Below are 21,223 nucleotides of genomic sequence, written 5' to 3' on the forward strand. Positions count from 1 at the left end.
AATGTCCAGATCCATTACAGCTTGCACTGCCATCATTTTTGCACATTTTAAGTATTTTCTTCACTGTTAAAATAACAGACCAGAATAGCCTTCTTAACCAGTGCATCCATAACTTACTCCTTTATAGTCTGCCTTTCCCTCCCCTCCCCCCCCCCCCCCGAGACTCCAGGCACATCACAACATATCATACCAAGGTTTAAAAATGGCAGTAAAACTGGATCACAAAATTAAAAAACGAAGGCCAATTTAAAAAAAAACAAGACACTCGTTAAACCAGGGTTTCCCCAGGGTGGTGCCTGTGGGTGCCAGGGCACCTCCTTGACATTTTTCCTGGTGCCCACGAGTGTTCCCTCTAAGCTGAGTTAGTGTGAGCTAGCTCACAGTTTTTTAGCTTCCAGCTCACACAATTTTTGTCTTAGCTCAGAAAAGATGACCCCAGAGCAAACTAGTTAATGCAGTAGCGCACAGCTTTAGTGTCAGTAGCTCAGAACTTTAATGCCAGTTGCTCACAAGACTCCACAGCTTAGAGGGAACATTGGTGCCCACCATGTCGCCCTTCCCACACCTTTTTAGGGAGTGGGTGGGGGCATGTGGAGCTTTTGCCCAGCAAGGCTTCTGAGTAGCTACTGGAGAGTTGATTGGCTAGTCAGATTTTAAAAAAAAACATTGCTGTGGCAGCCATTTCGTAGCTGTACCCACCATGCTGTGTTGAAATACTGAAGGTGCTTGCAGGCTGAAAAAAGGTAGGAGGTTCCACTGCTAGAAATAATGCAAAAAATATGTTTCCCGGCCAATTAAATAAAGGTGTCGGTTGGTAAACTTAAGGGGTTTTTTTTAATAGCCTTAACTAATCTTTAGAGTGCATTTTAATAGCCAAGACCCAGTGTCAGTTAAAATATCGCTGCGTGTCTTTGGGGGAGGAGTAATAAGGTGGTTTGCATGGATATAGATATCTTGAAAGGAATGGTTTCTCACTGAGCAGGAGTGTTGGCAGTGTCCAAGGAAATGTGCCATTAGCTTTCTGTTCAGAATGATGTTTTGTAGTCCTCAAGAACAGAGAGGGCCAGTTTTGCAAGTGCTGCAAGAGGCTATGCTAGCATTCTGTTAAACTCAGGGTTTCTGAAGGAAGAGACTTTGGCCTAGCCATTCATAACACCTTGTTATGTGCATGTTGCACACGCAGAGCGAACGAGCGTCTGCTAACAAATGGTGCTCGATTCCTGCCATTTCTCTTGCAAAGTGTGTTTCAGCGCTGCTCCTGTCTCCTGCCTGAATTCTTTAAAAGGGGGTCTCACCTGTGTTTGCTTTCCTAGAATAATCAAGCCGATTTGGAAAACGCCACCGAGGTCCTTTCTGGGTATCTGGAACGAGATATATCCCAAGATTCACTGCAAGACATAAAGCAGAAAGTACAAGATAAGTACAGGTACACTCCCTTTCGAAGCGGCGGGGCCCGCATGCAGCTGAAACTCGGGAGCGCAAAATGATCTCAGCCACGTTACGACCTCAGAGCTGCTTCTCGCTGCCAATGTAATTTGTTGGGGGAGGGGGAAGATCTGGCAGGGCAGTTTGCCCTTGGCGCCCCCCCCCCCGGCCCCCTTTCCTGATCAACTGGCAGAGTGGGGATCAAGCAGCTGAGCTCAGCAGCAAGTTCCAGCTTATGGAGGAAATCAAGCTAGCGCTGGCAAGAACTAAACACTCTAGTCCCGAGGATTCTTCGCTTTTAACTCATTTTATTCCACTTTGTTTAAGCTTAGGGGAGAGCTTGATCTAATGCAGGGGTGGCTAAACTGTACTCGGGAGCCACATATGGCTCTTTCACATATATTGTGTGGCTCTTGAAGCCCCCACTGCCCTATTGACTAGCTTGGAGAAGGCATTTGTCTCTTTAAATCACTTCGCCAAGCCAAGCCAGGTGGCATCTTGGAGAATGCATTTAGAGTTAAAGCTGCTTTCTTTCCACCTCTCTCCCCTTTCCCACCCCATCTATTTGCCTTCTTTCCTTCCTTCCTTGTCTCACAGCTCTCAAACATCTGATGTTCATGTCTTGCGGTTTTCAGACATCTTACCTTTATGTCTTGCGGCTCTCAGATGCCTGGCGTTTATTCTATGAGGCTGTTAAACAAGTTTGGCCACCCCTGATCTAGTGCACGTGTCCCCTCTACGCCATCCCCAGATGTCTGCTTTGTCAAGCTGAAGGGGCAAGACTGCCTTTCGTGCTTGAAGCTTTTGAAAGACTAAAGACGTCCAGCAGAGGAACTGGCATGTCCAAAGTGACACATTCGCTCAGCTACAGGGGTGATTTTCTTGAGTGGCTTTCGTTGGCGTTTAAAGGGTGGGCAGGGGGTAGTGTGGGAGAAGCGAGCATCATTGCAGGTAGGGATTTTAGTTGAACGCCCTTCTGGTTTTGGTTGTGTTTTTTTTTTGTTTTACCTATGGTGGGGAAACACGGTGGTGGCCACAGAAATTACAGGTTGGTAAATATCATGGGCTTGGGTTATGGGCAGGTGCAGAGATGGCTGACGTCCTGCTGGGGAAGCTGAGCACAGCTGGCTTAGAAGGAATGGACGTCGCAAGTGTGCCAGAGAAGCCCTGCCTTCTCTCCAGCAGTGCACACCATCTGAAATGGACCCCTTCTTCTTTGGTGGACGCAGCTGCACAATCTGCCAAACAGCAAGCGCTCCCAAGCAGTTTGCCTCCATTTAAGGGAAGATGCAAGGCCCAGGCATCTGTTGTGAATTCTGTCTGTGTCAAGCACCCACGGGGACCCCTGAAATAACCTGATGTGTAGAAATGACCCCCCCCCCAAACCTTAGTGGCTGTCATGAGAATATAAGAGAAGCCTTGTTGGATCAGGCCAATAGCCTCTCTGGTCCAGCATTCTATGTCAGACTGTGGGCAAAACCCAGGTAACAGCAGGGGTTTTTCTTTGTAGCAGGAACTCCTTTGCATATTAGGTCACACACTCCTGATGTAGCCATCCTCCCAAGAGCTTACAGGGCCTACTGTGAGCTCCAGGAGGGCTGGCTACACCAGGGGTGTGTGGCCTACTATGCAAAGAAGTCCCTGCTGCAAAAAAAAAAAGCCCTGGCTAACAGCCACTCATGGACCTCTGCTCTATACGTTTATCCATCCCCTTCTTGCCATCTGCACTTGTAGCTGCCACCCAGCAGCAATGGAAGCTACCAACTTAATTGCTCTGAGTGAAGGACTTCCTTTTTATGTGTTCTGACGTTGCAATGACCTCTTTCCTTCACAGATACTGTGAGAGCCGACGAAGGGTTTTGTTGCAGCACGTGCATGAAGGCTACGAGAAGGACCTGTGGGAGTATACTGAGGACTGAGGCCGGCCTGCATAAAACAAAAACACGAAACAAAAAAAAAAACCCACCCGAACTCTGAAAACCTTTGACCATCTAGAGTGCTCATGCCATTAAAAAAAAAAAAAGCAAAAACACACACATACAGAAAAGGGCAAGTACGCCTATTACACCCACTGGTCCATAGTACCGGAATTCTGTTTTTGTTCATGGAGAGAGAAAAAAAAAGATATAAGTAAATTATATTGTAATAAAAAAGATAGATAAACCATTGTACAACAGTATTCTAGGTGGCCAGTTAAGTGTCAGAGACGCACTAAAAAAAAAGCAAAACGAAACCCTCCAACTTTAACTTGTAACGTAGCTTCATTCTCCGAGCTGACTTCTCTCTCCCCCTCCCACCTTTCTCCTTACGCGTATGACAGATGAGATTTAAAACGAAAACAAAAAAACTGTTTCTCGGCAACACTCCTTTTCATGTCCGACCAGCCATTTTGATGTACTTTGGTATGGGATTTCCACCGCCACTCCCTTCCTTCCCTGCCCTCTTCCCCCCTCCCCCAACACATGTACCAGTTCATGGGTGAATGTTGTTTGGCTTATTGTAAAGAGGATTTGGGGGGTGGGGGTGGGGAGGAGGGGGCGAGGGGCATAAAAGCAAAAGGGGATCTTTGTATATGACTTTTAAAAAAAAACAAAGAGGACAACACAGTATTTTTCAAAATTGTAAATAGCGCATATTGCATGGGCAAAAGAGCAGGCGTGGCACGTGTTTGCATAATGTTTAATTACAAAAAAAAATATTTATTCTTTAAAAATCTTCAAGATTATGTCTATTTGCTGTGCATTTTTCTTTCTTTTTTTCCAGTTTGCTTTTTACCCCCGGGGATCGGGATGAGGAGCAGGGTGTGCTGCTACCACGACTCTTCCTTTCTATTTCTCAAGAAACACAAAAAAAATGTCCTTGAAACTCTCTGTTTCTTCTCTTGTTTCCCCTTCCGCAGCTCCTTTGCGACTGTCCTGTGGTCCGGGTGTGTTCCTTTGCTGGCAACGGACACCGTCCCACTCACCCTACCAGCTTCTCGCGTACAGTGATTCTCTCCCCCTCTTCTCCTCCTCCTCCCCCTCAGTGTGTTTCTGTTTGGAAATGAAAGTGTTGTGATCCTGGCTGCTTTTGTCTCTTTGCTCAGAGTACCCACCCCTCTCCCCCCCCCTACCTTCCCTGGATCATCCTAGCTGTTTCCACGCACGCGAGGCATCCACCCCACCCCACCCCACTGGGCTCTACCATAAGACATGTTTAGGAATTTTTCTCTGTGGTCTTGAACCAGTCACACAACAGCAGAAACAAAGGTGGAGTTGCCATGGGGGTAGTGTTTTCTGGAGCTCGGATGCTGGGGGCGGGGGGTGGGAAACGTCTGATAGCAGTGAACGTTTCCATCTCATTATGAAGGACTTGCAGTCCTGAAGTTTGCTTGGGGAATTTATTCCCATTGGAGAGTGGAGTGAGCACATTTCAGCTTCCCGGAGTACCTTAACAGTCTTTCTTTTAAAACAAAAAGCTACGTTAAAGCACCAGGCGGAGGCAGGTAATCACCTTCTTCATAGGACCGTCCTCCTCGTGGCTTATTTCCCACCACGGCAGTGTTAGCTTCAAAAGAGTAAGAGAGAATCCATCTACAAAAGCCATCGATCTCCAGAAAGGGGAGATCCAATTGCCCAGCCAGTTTTCCAAAGGGCTACTCAAGCTGGCCTTGCAACTAGAGACTGTGGCCAAGTATTCAAAGACGTGTTTTGACAACTTCCATGCACTTGGGGAGGGATGCACTGGACTTGTGTTTCTTGAACGGGAGTCCCCTTCTCTCTTCTCCCCGCCCCCTACCCCCCCCCCCCAATCCAATCTGGCAGAGGCTTAAAACTCAAACCGAGTTGCAGAAAGCCTGAGGTGTGTCCGAATCCTTTTGGAAAGTCAAAACATCCCACCGAGAGTAGGGTTGTGATCAGAGGCTGCCCAGCACCACAAACAGAAGAGGGGCTTTGTGTTGTCCCCCTCCCTTGCTTGCGATAGGGCTTATTTGTTTGCTCTTGGCTTGCCTCTGGTTTCCAAGATGCCAAACGAGCACATAACACCCCCTCCCCCTCCCAAGTTTTGTGGCAAGAGCGTTCAGTGCTCCCTTAGTTAAGGCTGTACCAGAAGAAAGCGTGGCAGCCTTCATCCGAGGCCGTGAATCTTCAAAGGATTCTGCTCCGCTGGGCACGTGGACACCCGCCACTTGGAGAGTTCTCCTGTGAGTCTTCTGCCATGCTCTTCCCCATGCCTTTTGCACGTTGCCATTCAAGATTGAACGCTTCCAGTCTGGTATTTTTCAGCATACTATTTATAAGACTCCATCATCTTCTTGAACTGGTTTGATGGAACAGGTGGCCGTGTTGTGTGGGTGCGTGAATTGGATGAATGTTTTCATGCTTTTCAGCATTTTTCTCCCCACCATTTTTTTTCTTGTTTCCAAATACCTTGCTCTTGCCATTCTTCTCCCGCCCCCTTCCCCCCAACTAAAAAAGACCCAGAACTTTATGTCAATATGCTGTTTTATCTTCTGCTCCTGAAGATCATTACCATCTAAATTTTGGTAAAGCTTTTTCTAAAATCCCAGGGCTTTTGGAGTTAGTTGCTTAACTGGGAGCCCGTCAGTCTTCTCTGTCTTTTCCGAGCAGGGGCCCCTCTTTTCGAAAGCAAAATAACTTAGCAAATGAAGATGCAACTTGAGCTTTTTTTCTTTTTTGGTTGGTGCAATATGCTAAATGATGGTTTGTGTTGACTTTTATCATGGGCTTCTTGGAAAAGAAATAGTCTCTAGCCACACAACAGGAGAGGGGAGCTTGATCACCGGTCTGTTTAGCAACTCCCCCTTCCCCTTTAATTCACTTGCAGCTGTTTTGGGTTCTTTTTTGTAGTGTATGTATAAGACAGTCTTAATTTTCTTCTGTTCCAGAACCATTTAACCCTGAAATGTTTTTAGTGCAACTGCTGTATTAGGAAATCAACGTTTTGCGTGAGATGAGAGCGATGTTCTTGGGTTGGGGGCGGGGGACTTTTTCCATGTATGGAATCCTATTATCCAGCACTTGGGGGGATAGTAAGACAATCGGGACAGGGCAGACTGACCAGAAGGCTCATGATCGTCTTATATATATATATTTTTTCCATCTAGAGAGCACCTCGTGCTATGGGAATAACTGTTCTTAGACTTCATTGTAACTGCTGGACTGTTCCGTGTTAAGGCTAAACAGAGGGAGAGAAAGCGTTCCTAATTCTAATAAACTTTTATTTTGTTATTTCATTAGTTACTTGTGTTTGCTTGAAGTAATTTTCCAGCTCTGGAGGGGGCACTCCTTGCACGCCCATCTTGCTTCCCGTGTCAGATGCCTCTGTCGGAAGTTGGGATGCGGTGTTGGCACTTTAGTTTTGAAATGCCTACCTGTGTTCTGGCTCTGTCTGATTAGACAGCCCCAGGCCCTAGAGTTACTCACAGCAGACAGTGTTTCCCCCCCCTTTGTGTCAGTTCAAACTGGTCTTAGGCGTACGATAGGCAGAAAAATTATTAGAAAATAAATTCTGGATTTAGCTTCTCTCAGCTTGAAGAGTAGCTACCATGTGTAAATCTGGGCTCTCAGTTTCTCACGTCCTCAATGAAGGAAGTACCAATCTTCCATTTTGGCCTAATCCCTGCAAAGCCTTGCTCTTCCACTGACTAGGGGTCTCAAGGTGAAGCAGCTTTCTCCCTTACAGCTGGCACTCGAGTGGGTTCCCAGCCACTCCTGGGCTTAGCAGCAAATCGAGATCCAACATTCAAGGCACCGAATCAAACTTGGCTGAACATTCATCAGTGCTTTAAGCTGCACGTACCTTAATATCCACTTTTAGCAAATAGCAACGACAAATGCTTTCAACATAGTTGGGGATGGTTTCCATAGAAACCATACCTTTTTTTTTTCTTGCTATCTGTCTGGATCACAAAGGCAGCTTAGCTGAGAACTGGTGCCATCTGTTTTTGTGAGCCCCTGAGGTCGCATATTTCAATTCTTGAGATCCAAGTGCCTTTCTGTTGAGCAAAGGCAACGGATTTCTGGGGGGAGAAACCCGTCAACAGAATATTGGTTTTCATATGGGGGGGCTTTATTGTAACGCAAATTCAATCTTGTGCATGTTGATTCAGGGGTAAAGTCTCAACTCTGGTCGACAGTTGGTGTCCTTGCCTGCCATATCTGTTTTCCTAATTTTTCTTGCAGCTATCTCGGGTTACCAGCGGTGGGTTGGGAAAAACCTGGAGATTGTGGGGTGCAGCTATGGACTTCCCCAAAGCGGCCATTTCTATCTAGGGGAGCTGATGTATATAATATCCTCCCCCAAAGCGGCCATTTCTATCTAGGGGAGCTGATGTATATAATATGCAGGTCAATTATAATTCCACGAGAGCTCCGGGCTCCACCTGCAGGTTGGCAAGCCCTGTGTCTTTGCTGCGTTTATCCTGCACAAGTAAAATGGGATAGAACTTAAAAGACACACAGTTCAAAGTGCGGCGAGGAGCCGAATGTTCTCTCATTTACAGTGCTTTCTCTCTCCCCCGCCCAAAATGGTACGGTCCATTGTGCCCCCATTCTACAGGAGTCGAACTGTTGGATGAGACCAACGCGGGAAGCGGGGGGGGGGGAATGGACTATTAGGCTCGGAATAGCGGCGCTCCCCCTCCCTCCGTTACAGCACGCCTTCCATATCCCGACGAGCCTTGCGACGGCCGTGACCTCAATTGTCTCATCAGGTGGGAGGAGCTTTGGGGCTTGAAAGCCTCGGGAACGGCATCCGCTACGCTCGCGATACTTTCCGAATCGCCTGGTAACCTTGGAAACGGGGCGTCCAGAAAACTGCTGGAAGAGCCGATAGCTTCCGAGTCGCCCGGTAACCTTGGCAACAAAGACAACTCAAGGAGGCCGTTTGGGCTGCTCGAACCGGCATGGCGGAGGTGAAGGCCCGACCGGTAAGGGGAGAGATTCTCGTCTCGTTGCTGTTTTCCCCATGGGTCCCAGGAGGAGGAGGCTCCAGCCCTTCTCATCCCCCCCCCCCTTTGCTGTTTTCGTCGCTCCTTTTTAGCTGGGAGCTGCGGCTAGGACATTTCTCTCCCCCCTCACGGTTACTGGACCCACCCATGAGTCATTGACCTGCGGAACTCACTGCCACGGGAGGTAGCAACTGGTGACAGCCTGAGGTGCAAAGTTTTGAGTCCAGTGGCACCTTTAAAACCAGCAAAGTTTAATTCTGGGTATAAGCTATCGTGTGTATTAGGTGAAATGCGCATGCACAAGGAAGCTTATGCAGTGAATTAAACTTTGTCTTAAAGGGGCCACTGGGCTCAAACTTTGCTCTGTTGCTTCAGACCAAGGGTGGCCAAACTCGCTCGACATAAGAGCCATATATAGAATAAATGTCAGATGTCTGAGAACCGGAAGACATGAATGTCAGATGTTGGAAGGAAGGAAGATGGGGAGGGAGGTAGAGGTGGAAAGAAAGCAAATTTCAATGCATTCTCCAAGCTTCTGGCTGGCTTGGAGAAGTGATTTAAAGAGAGAAATGCCTTCTCCAAGCTGGCAAACAGCAGTGGGGGGAGAGCCTCACAAGATGCGTGAAAGAGCCACAGTTTGGACACCCCTGCTTCAGACCAACTTGGCGACTTACCTGCACCTATTTTGATAGTTGCCCAGTGAGGTTCATGGCAGAATGGTGATCTGAATCCTACCTCCCTATTCCAGTTGCTCTTTCGAGACTGCTAGTAGCAGGTGACGGAGCAGGCTAATCTGAACTCTCTTGTTCCTTCTCCCCTTTAACTGACTGGCTTTATTTAATTTATTTCATTCATACCCCCACCTTACAACATTCACAACAGGTTAGGCCAGGGGCACAGCCAGGATTGTTTAGGTTGGGAGGCTTTAAAAAATGTTGGGGGTACTCAAATTTCTTAAAAGCCCTGCCCCTAAAAAAATCCTGGCTACACCCCTGAAAGACCTGTTGCCTCTTGCCTCTTCCATCTGCTTGACTGAAGGGAGAGTGAGGCAGGGGCCTCAGCCTGAAATTAAGTTGGGGGGCCTTGACAGGATGTCAGGGTGGGGCCCCCAGAGGTTCTCCCGCCTATAGCTACGGGTCTGGGTTAAGCTGAGAGAGTGCGTCTGGCCCAAGGTCCCCCAGTGAGTTTCCATGGCACTAGTCGGGATTTGAACCCAGTTCTCCCAGATACTAGTATAACGCCCTTAACTGCTGCACCACACTAGCTGTTGGCATTCTGTATTTTTTGGGTCATGCTCAGTTCTCATCAGGCCACTGGGTTGTTGTTGTTTTTTTTAATCTGATTAATTAACAAAGTTACAGTTATCTGTGTACCAGGACCAGAGAAATCCCTGTAGTATGTAAAAACCCTCTCCAGCCTGTTTTTTTTTCTGATTCAGTGTGTAGTACAGATGGCAGCCATTTAGTCAATACAGTGAAAATAAAGTCAATTGTGCCCCTGAACCTAGACAGCACAGTTTGAATCCCCACTTTGCCATGGGAGCTCACTGGGTGACCTTGGGCCAGTTGCTTACAAAGCCTGACCTCCCTCACAGGGCTGGTAGGAGGATATGATAGGAGAGAGGAGAATGATGTAAGCCACTTTGATGGGGTATAAGCATAGTAGGTAAGTCAATAGAAATACCTGCACATGAAGCTTTCAACAGAGGCAGACCTCTGGTCTCTCCAGGTAAATTTTGTTCACTCTGACGGGCAGCAGCTGTCCAGGATCTTGAGTAGCAGTCCTTCACATCGTCTGCTAGCATATCCTTTTAAGTGAAGGTGTCAGGGATTGAACCTGGAACCTTCTGCCTGCAAAGCAGATGCCCTGTTGCTGATCCATGGGACTGTGGGACTTCACAGCATGAAAGGAAGAAGACCAGGAGTTTTTCTGAAAAAGCTTGCAATCTTAAAATTCAATGCAGGTAGCAACAGTTGAAGAGGTGGAAGATGGAGGCCAGGGGTAAATAGAACAGGAAATCCACTGGTTACCGAGACTTTGCCCTAAGTTGTGACTTTGGCACATATCTAGTGAAATGATTTCTCTGGGTGTGACCAGGGCTAGCTTAGATGAGTCTTAACTTTGAGCTGGAATAAAGCTCTACTGTTTTAAAGCTTTAGTTTAAGCAACTTTTTGATGAGCTGTTGCTAGCAATAGCTAAACAATTCTGGAACGAGGGCTAGTAAGTGAGCCTAGATGGACAAGAAGTTGTGGTACGTCCTCAGTTTTCTTCTCCTTGGCCTGAATTCAAGGATAGTGTGCCGCTGATCAGGGAAGGCTGTTGTCCCACCAGATTTCTTGAAATGTCTTCCAGTACATTTTTTTCATAGGATGTTACTCACTGCCATTAAACATTTTTGGTGACCACAGCTGCTGAGTTTAGCCAATAGGTGATCTACTTCCATTTGGTAAAATTTGGTATTGTCAGGGATATTTTAATTGTGGTGTGGGGCTGCCCTGGATTTTTGTCATGGGTGCTTCTTACTGATTCAGCACTGCTGGGTCTTAGTTCCTGGATAGTTAGTTTGAATTTATGGCTGGAGAAAATTCAAAAACATAAGTGATCTTGGGCCACTAGGCAGTTTCTAAACTTGTCATCTGCAGGTACTAGTATCTGAAAGTCATTTAGAACCGCTGCTTTTAATGTGAGCATGAAGCAGTCTCTTCAGACAGAAGTACTTGGAATTGAATCCTTCGGGCCCACCTTTTCCAGAACTCTATTTTGACACTGCCCACCGTTGAGGACAAAGAATCAGCCCATCAACATACCTTGTGATAAAATTATGTTCCTACTTGGATCTGAAATAAGGCATGTCCTTATCTGTGCGCTAACATAGTATCTAACTGTAGCGGCCCAGCTTTATTGCCCTGTAATGTCAGATTAATCCGATTATGTGTTGGTCATCAAGATCCTTACTCTTTAAGTGTGTGTGTGTGGAACAATATTAGATTAGAACAAAAATAGAATTGCTTCTGCAACTGGCCGTCACTGAACCCAATATCTCCATCTGTCTGGCAAGCTGTTCCTCAGATCCTTTCAATAAAGCTTGCTGAAACCACCCAGCAGTGGTTGCCTGCCAGGAAACTGTGGTACATTTGTTGCTGGGAAAGAGAGAGATTTTAAGGGTTTGTACTGCTGGACTGATGTCAGTTTTCTACTAGGGTATGTTCTTGTGTTTCAGAGATGCAAACTTTTGTGGCATGTCAGGCACACAGGTTGCTTGCTCGCTTGGTCCCTGGGATCAGTACACCTTTCCATTGCTCTCCCCTTGACTTCAGTATATTTCTTGAGAAAATATGATACATGATCTTCCCTCTCCTTGCAATGAGCAAAGGTGACCCCTGATCAGATATGTAAGGGATGTATTCTGGGAAGCCCCCAGAACTGTGAGTGGGTGGGTGATAGACTTTTGCAGTCATCAGCAACAAGGTGGGTAGGGAAAGTTGTGTTGCTCACCTTTCTGCTCACCCAGGACTTGACAGTTAACCTTCCAAACTACAATCTAAAGGGTTGCAAAGAGAGGAAGCCATGGAGGACAAGTCTTAGTGGCTACTAGCCATGGTGACTAAAGGGAATCTCCAAATTCAAAAGCAGTCAGACTCTGAATTCCAGTGCCAGGAGGCAACATTATGAGAAGGCTTGTTGTTGAATTCCCATAGGAACTGGTTGGCACTGTATGAGACAGGATACTGGACTAGATGGTCTGATCCAGCAGGGCTCTTCTTACATTCTTAAGCCTTTGAAGGAAAGTCAGTCCTTGTCTTCCTTTCCTGAGGTAGAGACACTCGAAGAAATTGCTGAGCCAGTCAGGTTAGAACAGATAAAAGGAAGTACTTCAACCAAAGAGCAATTAACACATGGAATTCATTGCCGCAGGAGGTGGTGGCAGCTACAAACATGGACAGCTTCAAGCGGGGGTTGGATCAACATATGGAGCAGAGGTCCATCAGTGGCTATTAGCCATAGAGTATTGATGGAACTCTCTGTCTGAGGCAGTGATGCTGTGCATTCTTGACGCTTGCGGGGGCAACAGTGGAAGGACTTCTAGTGTCCTGGCCCCACTGATGGACCTCCTGACAGCGCCTGGTTTTTTTTGGCCACTGCATGATGCAGTGTTGGACTGGATGGGCCACTGGCATGATCCAACATGGCTTCTCTTATGTTCTTAGAGGGAGTGGGCTGAACACAATGTATTCCAGACAAGAGAACAAAGTTTGAGTCCAGTGGCACCTTTTAGACTAGCAAAGTTTAATTCTGGGTATAAGGTTTCATGTACAGGCATAGCTGGAGGCTGGGCTGAATTCAGTGCCGACTGAGGAGTTGGCTGACAAAACCAAAGAGAAATTAAAGCACATCAGGCTAGCTGAGCCCATAATCTAAACTCCTTGTGGTGGGTGTCCAGGTTGCAACTTGCAGCCTTCCTTCAGCATGGACAGAGACAGAATAAAAAGCCAACAGTTGGGTGGGCCTTTGATAGATTATTTGAATCCTGAAGCATATTTGTTCCATTGGCTTAGTTCCAGCAGGATTCGGCAGGGGGGGAGTTCATCCCCTCACCTGTGGTTAGGAATTTAGAGGTGTTGCCAATCATTCACAGGTTGGTCAGGGTTGTGTTTAACTAGATGTAGTAGGCTTTAGGGGCATCTGTTCTGTTTTGCCCCAGATGGCTAATCCTCTTTGTTGGAGAGTCAGTTTGGTGTAGTGGTTAAGCGTGCAGCTTTTATCTGAGAGAACCAGGTTTGATTCCCCACTCCTCCACTTGCAGCTGCTGCAATGGCCTTGGGTCAGCCATCGCTCTTGCAGGAGTTGTCCTTGAAAGGGCAGCTGCTGTGAGAGTCCTCTCAACCCCACCCACCTCACAGGGCGCCTGTTGTGGGGGAGGAAGATAAAGGAGATTGTGAGCCACTCTGAGATTTGGCGTGGAGGGGGGGATATAAATATCTTTTTCTTCATCATCTTACCCATTAAGCCTCTCTGGCAGCTGCACCGTGGATTTCTTGTGACGCAGGCAAACGGTTCCATTTTTTCGACTCGCAGGAAGGGGGATCTTAGGCAGATGGATGGGAGCATCCCTGCCCACATCCAGTTAGCAGAGCCATTGCAGTTTGCAAAGCTGTCTTCAACATAGCTTCGTGGGTACCTTATTGTGAAAACATTGCTTTGTTGGTTTCCTCCAGCCACAGCCTGCCAATTAACAGTAAAAGTGACCCAAGGAAAACAGCATTTCGCACCGTTTGGAAATAAGGTGTAAAAAGGACAGCAGCAGCAAGGATGGTAAGGCCCCCAGGGTGGTGGTCCTCACTCTGCAGCTCACAGAGAGCCACGTCTACCTAAAGAACTACATTCCCTTCCACCCCTGGCAACAGGCCTGCACCTCAAGGATGCTTGCAGCTTTCCCATTCCTCTGGTGGCTGTTTCGAGGTGGAACCACCCACCAGTCACAAGTCTGACTGGGCAGTGGCCTTATTTGCAGATGCCACATTGGGAAACAGTCGCACAGACGAGCCACTAGTGGCATGTCAGAGAGCAACGAAAGGAAAGGGTGGAAAAAAGGAACTACTGCTTTGCACAGAGAGTGATGAAAAGATGACGTTTCCTGCCAGAGGAGGTAGTGATGGCTGCAGGAATCAACAGCTTGAAAGGGGGATTAGATAGATTCATGGAGGATAAGTCTTATCAGTGGCTACTAGCTGTGGTGACTGATGGGAACCTCCACATGCATAGGATAGAAAAAGAAGTACTTTCTATCCTAGAAAAAGAAGTACTTTCCTCCCTTTCTCATAACAAGAGCTTGTGGGCACTCAATGAAATTAATGAGCAGTAAATTTAGAATGAAGAGTAATATGTGGAATTCACTGCCTCAGGAAGTGGTGGCAGCTACGAGCATAGTAAGCTTCAAGAGGGGACTTGATCAACATATGGAGCAGATCAGTGGCTATTAGCCACAACGTCACCCCAGAGTCGGAAATGACTGGTGCTTGCACACAGAACTACCTTTACCTTTTTATAGATCGAACGCTCTGTCTGGGGCAGTGATGCTCTGCATTCTTGTTGCTTTGGGGGCAACAGTGTGAGGGCTTCTGGAGTCTGGCCCCTCTGGTGAACCTTCTGATGGCACCTGGGTTCTGGAAACTGTGTGGCACACAGTGTCGGGCTGAATGGGCCATTGGCCTGATCCAACATGGGTTGTCTTATGGTCTTATGCTCACATTTAGAGGCACTAAGCCTCTGAATGCCAGATCCAGGAGGCAACATCAGGGGAAGGGCTCGGCCTTTATGCCCTATTGTTGGCCCTCCAGAGGAACTGGCTGCCAATGTGTGAGACAGCAGACTGGACTAGATAGGCTACTTGCCTGATCCACCAGGGCTCTTCTTACATTGTTATGAAGGCTTCAGCTTCTGTGCCCTGTTGTTGGCCGTCCAGAGGAACTGGCTGGCCACTGTGTGAGACAGGATGCTGGACTAGATGGACCACTGGTCTGATCCAGCAGGGCTCTTCTGATATTGTTATGTTATATTCTTATACACTGAAGTGACTGGTGTCAGGTAGGTGCTTTAGACACACAGGGGCCCACAATTTGAGCATGCCATCCTAAAGGAGACTACCTCATTGTTTGCTGTTCTGTATTAATCAGGAATAGTCTCCTGAAAGGGCATGGGTGATCTCTCAGCTGCTGTAAAACCAGTGAACTGCAGCATGCTAAGGCAGTAATGCACACTCCGTGGCTCAAGGGGTTTATGTTCCAAAGCCAGGTTCATCTGAGTGAGCCCATTGCCAGAGGCGCTGTTGTTTTCCCGGTTCTGATCCAGAAGGGTTTCAATGCCAAAGGGCTCACCCTCATTTTCCTTTACAGTATGTTCTAAAGTCTGGAACATTGTTGGGCAAACAGGGAGTGGGGACTTGCCATAAGGTGTTAGAACTAAACGAAGACAGTACAATTTTCCCCTAATGAGCTCTCTCTCCAGGTGTTTTAATAAATGCGGTTCCCTATCACAAAACACAGGATCTGAAAGTGATGGCAGTGTCAAAGGAAGCGAGAAGGGGTGTGTGTGTGTAACAGTGCCAAAAGTTCCCAGTGTGCAGGTGACAAAGAGAGAGACCCTTTCAGGCTCTCCTTGTGCCCAAAACGATTACGATTGCTTTCATTATACATTCATAGTAAAAAGCAGCACCATGAAGAACAGGGTGATTGGTCCTGATGGGAATCTCTTTGGAACGTGAGCTTGTCAAAGAGCAGCATTGATTAAAATGCCCCCTCTCGTTTTCTCTCTCAAACTGCTTAGAGAACTGCTGTTGTGGGCTTAGTGGGCTGTTCCCTGGATGCTTGTATTGATCAGGCGACAGAACATACCAGTCAGTGAGCCCAGCATCCATACCTTTGTCCAAGGTTTGTTTTTTACTTTCCATCTGTGATAAAAAACGATGAAATCTGTAGACTTTTAGGACTAGGTTTTCCCTGAGGTGATAAACCTTTGATTGGACTGTATAATTTCACACTGTAAATATAATTCCACACTATAAATCCATTTAAATCAGAGTTCCCTAACATGTTGCCCACCAGGCTTTTTAGAAAGTGGGCAGGGCCATTGTAAGGGAAGGTTTGTTACTGGTTACCCTCCTACTGCTGGAGTGACCTTGGGTCAGTCACAGTTCTCTCAGAGCTCTCTCGGCCCCATCTACCTCACAGGGTGTCTGTTGTGGGGAGGGGAAGGAAAAAGAGACTATAAGCCTTTCTGAGATTCCTTTAGGTAGTGAAGGGTGGGGTATAAATCCAATCTCTCTCGTCCTCCTCCGGGTTTCCACTGGAGGATCAGGAGGACTGCTAAGCTCATGAGCTTTCCATAGCCGGTGTATGGTTCCATTCCCCCATCAGCTTTCCTTCTACTCAGAAGGAGTGAGAGGAGAGGTATGCCATTTGGCTGTGCCTCCTGTAGAAGCCATTTTAGGTTTGGCTCTGTCTCTCATGTCCTGTCACCATCTTTGTCAAAATTTCAGAATCCACAGGCTCACAAAGGGTTGGGAACTCCTGATACAGACAAATGGCTCCTCCACATAGAAAACTAGATATCAGAAATAAAGGTTTTAGTCTTTTCTTTATTTGCTAGACTTCTGTATGAAGGGGACTTCTGTAGGGAACAGGAAATACTGCAGAACCTTCAGCCATGCAAACGCCTGCATTCCAACTGGACATCTGGCTTGTGTTGTAGCCCAGACATGCAAGTTAACAGCCTCATTGAGGACTAGGGTCATCTTTAAACCAGAAAGTTGTTATTAGAGTTGTGTCTCAGGTCAATATCATTGGTGCTTGTTAGAGGCCAGCTTCTTTTTGTGTTTTGTCTCTGACTAATGGATGAACTTCTTCTGGTATTATTTCAGATCGTATCCTTCCCGATGGCCTCAGACCTTCATAAAGCTCGCTCAGGAAAAGGTTTGTGTTACTGTGTACGTCGGGAAAAGCAATCTATAAGGGGTGGGAGGATAAAGCTCTTCTGGGCTGCAGCTGCCGAACAGCCTTTGAAACAATCTAACCCGACGTGTTCCTTCCTTGCACCACCTTAGATGGGGTTGAGCGATGTCTCTATACAAATCAGTGTAATCTCAGAAGTCATTTTACGGAAGGCGTCTGGTAGCAGTGACAAATTAGTTATGGCCGGCAGACCATTCTGAGCTACATTATAAGTGACAGCAGCAGATCCATTTGTCTGATTACAGATAGCTTCCAATACGGCAGAGTTTGGCTGGGGAAGATTTCAAGTATAGCGCAAGCAGTGTCGGGAGGGCGTGAATAGTGCTCCCGAAACATTTTTTTCCCACCGTGTTTCCGTAGCCAGAAGTCACCCTCACCAGGATCATGATGGGCGGGGAGAAAAGGAGAAGCACCCTCTCTGATTGGTTAAGATGGGTAACCGTGTTTGTCTGTCTGTAACAGCAGAAAAGAACAAGAGTCCAGGAGCACTTTAAAGACTAATGACATTTGTGGCAGAGGAGGAGCTTTCGTGAGTCACTGCTCAGTGTGTGAAGAAGTGAGCAGTGGCTCACGAAAGCTCCTACCCTGCCACAAGTGTTATTAGTCTTTAAGGTTCTCCAGGACCAGGGCTTTTTTTGTAGCAGGAACTTCTTTGCATATTAGGCCACACACCCCTGATGTAGTCAATCTTCCTGGAGCTTACAGGAAGCCCTGTACTGAGAGCCCTGTAAAATCTTGGAGGATTGGCTGCATCAGGGGGTGCGGCTTAGTATGCAAAGTAGTTCCTGCTACAAAAAAAAGCTCTGTCAGGACTCATGTTCTTTCCTACTTCCTGGCTGTGATTCTTCTTGACCAACGTTAGATCCTGCCACTGTAACTTCTTGTTGCAACTTCCAAAACAGGGGTGGCCAAACTCTGGCTTGGGAGCCACATACGGCTTATTCAGACATATTGTACAGTTCCCGGAGGGCGAGGAGGAACAATTCAGGCTTACTCTCAAGTAAGCCCGCTTAGCTGTGGGACCTCAGTCAGCCTCTGAGTGCTGACTCATAAGTAGATGACCATTTCTGCAATGTGTGAAGTGGGGAAGGAGGGGAAAATAGGCAGGTTTGCAAGCTCTTCTTCTCCACCACAGGGGGCACCCAGAGACCTAGAGCAGGGAAAGAAAGTGCAAGAGCCAAGGGAACTGCTGGAAGGAGGGACAAAATTAAAGAGGGTGCTGCAGGGTTCCCCAGTTCAGTCGCTGATATCTCCAGTAAAAAGAATTCAGTAGCCAGAATCTATTTCCAGTCAAAGTAGACAATGTTGACTTTAAGAACATAACAAGAGCTCTGCTGGATCAGGCCAATTATAAATCTAGTCCAGCATCCTATCTCACACAATGGCCAGCCAGTTTTTCTGGAGGGCCAACAGGGCATAGAGGCTAAGGTCATCTCCTGATGTTGCCTCCTGGTCCTCTTATTCAGAGGTTGATTGCCTCTGAACATGGGGCTTCCTTTTAGTCACTGAGGCTAGTAACCACTGATAGACCTATTCTCCATGAAACTGTCTAATCTCCTCTTAAAGCTGTTTGTAATGTGGCCATCACTATATCCTCTGGCAGCAAATTCCACATTTTAGTCACTCTCTATGTAAAGTAGTGTTTCCTTTTGTCCATCCTGAACCTCCTGTCCATTGGTTTCATTTATTCACCGTGGCTGGTAGCCAGCAATAGACCTATTCCCCATGAATCTATCTAATCCCCTTTTAGAGCTGTTTATTTCTGTGGCTATCACTACGTCCTCTTGACTTTTATGGAGTAATGGTATGACTCAGTAGAAGAGAGCTTGGGCTCAGTCTTTGGTGGGAATGTTTTTGAACTATGTAGCCCTGAATGGGGTGAGACCAGGATATTGCTGGACTATGCTTTCTTGCACAAAACTTCATGTTTGTTAAGGTAATCTTCAGGAAATTTGCTCCAAATACATTTTTGGAGGATGATGTGAGTTGCTGCTACAAACAGGCCCTGATTTGTGGTGGCTTCAGATTTCTTAGACACTTTCTCTTGGTGTCCTCTCTGATGTTTTTCAATTTAGCAAGACCTTTGGCAAGTCGTAATAGGTCTTTTTGGCTATATCTCTTGTAAAACTCTGCATTCTGACTTTGGATTTGTTACCATATTGATACTTTGTTCAGTTTTTAATCAGTTGTATTTTTAATACACTACTTAGTGTTTTACTGAAATTAAAAGGAGGAATATGCATTTTTTTTTAGAAAATAAAGAATACTTGCAGTTGATTTTCAGACTTGTGAATTAAAAAATGGCACTTTCATTTGGTCCTGTATCCAGTAGTGTTCTTCAAATATTCCACATGTGTATAATGTTCTTTTTTTGAATTGTGCTTTTAAGGTATAGATGAATTGTGTCATTCCACCAATAACTTTGAGAAAGAAAATCTTACGCTATTTTTGCACTGTTGTAAAGTATATTTGTTATATTTAGGTGTAACAGTGTACTGCCCACCATCCTATTCCAGTTTTTAATTTTTTAAAAAAAGTTTTACAATTATTAGAACCATACAAATAAGAATCTTCAGTACGGCAATTACATAGTTCTATACTAATTTGTTACAGTTTTACTTTATTTCAAACTAAAAATGTCATATTAGCATATAAGGGGTTATTTGGCAAGATTTCTTGCTGCATCAAATAAGTTACCACAGGAAACCAAGGTTCAGTAACTCTTTTGTCATATTGCAATGGGGATATTAGATGGAAAGGAAAGGTCCCCTGTGCAAGCACCAGTCGTTTCCGACTCTGGGGTGATGTTGCTTTCACAACGTTTTCACAGCAGACTTTTTATGGGGTAGTTTGCCATTGCCTTCCCCAGTCATCTACACTTTCCCCCCCAACAAACTGGGTACTCATTTTACCGACCACGGAAGGTTGGAAGGCTGAGTCAACCTCGAGCCGACTATCTGAAAACCCAGCTTCTGCTGAGGATCGAACTCAGGTCATGAGCAGAGTTTAGGACTGCAGTACTGCAGCTTTAACATTCTGCGCCATGGGGCAGCTGGGATATTAGATGAGGAAACTGCTATTTTATTTAAAATATAGTAATCCCAATTTTTCTCAGTCCAGTTCTGAAAAGAAAGAATACATTTATCTAACCATTTATAAGCTGTCAAAGTTTTGGGTATTGAGAGTAAGACTGAAATGATCTCTTTCTTAAAAACTTTATTTTTTTAAATTTGTCCAAAATTCTAACGAGGTTGCTTCGGGCTGTTGTTCATTTGTAACATAGCATTCATCTTAGTAATTATTTGGAACCAAAATTTTTGCACTCGTGGGCGAGACCACGAACAATGTAAATATGTAGCTATTTGCCCACATTGTTTTGGGCAGTATTCTGAATTTGAAGTTTTTATTCTATCTCAGGTTGTTGTTGATAAATACCATCTTATTAAAAGCTTCAGGGCTTGAAATTGGACAGCAAAAATATTAGAGTTCAAACCAGGAGAAGTCCGGATTTCTTCCTAGTTTGACAGTGTGTTTTGAAATCCTTTCACAAATTGATTTGGATCACTTATAACCAAGTTCAAAAGGCCTGTTTTGCTATTAGATTTTTAAATTTTGACTTTTTTAAAAAATTGAATGCTCTCTGCCACACTTCAGCCTCCAAAGACATTCCTCCTAGTTCTGTGTGCAAAACAATCCCAGCAACACATTTTGGAGCTCCCAGAACGCAGCGGTAAAAGCTTAACATAGGGCAGGCAGTTGGTATTTTCTGTTTCCGCATTAATCCAAATGCCTGCTGCGTCACTGTAAAGTAGTAGGACTTCTCCGTAGTCCTGAACTCCCACCGCTGAAATCTGCAAGGATATTTATGGCCAGTCTCTCAAGGGAGAGGCACAGGTGGAGAACGTTCGAGGGGCTCTGGGATCCCATAGAGCCAGGCAAGCAGTGCAGCTGGTTCTGGGAAGTAGGAGGAAGGGTCCAGAGAGAATCTGTGTCTGCAGGCTCTTGGTAGCAGTCGTTGACTCTGGTTTTTGGCAAGTAAGTATATCAGTGGTAATAGGCCCAGGCAAGGCTTTTTTTGGTAGAAAAAGCCTGGCAGGAATCATTTGCATATTAGGCCACACCTCCCGATGTCACAATTGTTTTGCACAGGGCTTTTTTGTAGAAAAAAATTGCATATTAGGCTACACCCAGTGACGCCAAGCCAGCTGGAACTGTGTTCCTGCGTGTTCCTGCTCAGAAAAAGCCCTGGGACCAGGTGCTCATCAGATCTCAGAAGATAAGCAGGATCAGCCCTGGTGAGTACTTGGATGGGAGACCACCAAGGAAGTCCAGGGTTGC

At 46.1% G+C, this 21,223-nt stretch overlaps 2 protein-coding genes across 4 annotated transcripts in view; both read left to right on the top strand.

Annotated features, from left to right (window-relative positions):
* ARIH1 (ariadne RBR E3 ubiquitin protein ligase 1) overlaps window positions 1-6,664 on the top strand; it is a 75,751-nt gene extending 69,087 nt beyond the window's left edge. The window contains exons 13-14 of the mRNA XM_060260383.1: window positions 1,314-1,426; window positions 3,260-6,664. Coding sequence (XP_060116366.1) covers window positions 1,314-1,426; window positions 3,260-3,344 — 198 coding nt within the window. The 3' untranslated portion in view covers window positions 3,345-6,664. The remainder of the gene's footprint in view (window positions 1-1,313; window positions 1,427-3,259) is intronic.
* A 1,529-nt stretch (window positions 6,665-8,193) lies between these two features.
* The window catches only part of BBS4 (Bardet-Biedl syndrome 4), a 68,398-nt gene continuing 55,368 nt past the window's right edge, over window positions 8,194-21,223 (top strand). The window contains exons 1-2 of one of the 3 annotated variants that reach the window (XM_060260189.1): window positions 8,194-8,356; window positions 16,795-16,846. In XM_060260189.1, the coding sequence (XP_060116172.1) occupies window positions 8,333-8,356; window positions 16,795-16,846 (76 nt within the window). In that variant the 5' untranslated portion in view covers window positions 8,194-8,332. Of the gene's footprint in view, window positions 8,357-16,794; window positions 16,847-21,223 lie in introns of those variants that run through there. The other 2 variants (XM_060260191.1, XM_060260190.1) reach the window with 2 other exon arrangements.

This window comes from Heteronotia binoei, chromosome 19, assembly GCF_032191835.1.
Source record: "Heteronotia binoei isolate CCM8104 ecotype False Entrance Well chromosome 19, APGP_CSIRO_Hbin_v1, whole genome shotgun sequence".
Classification (NCBI taxonomy): Eukaryota; Metazoa; Chordata; class Lepidosauria; order Squamata; family Gekkonidae; genus Heteronotia; species Heteronotia binoei.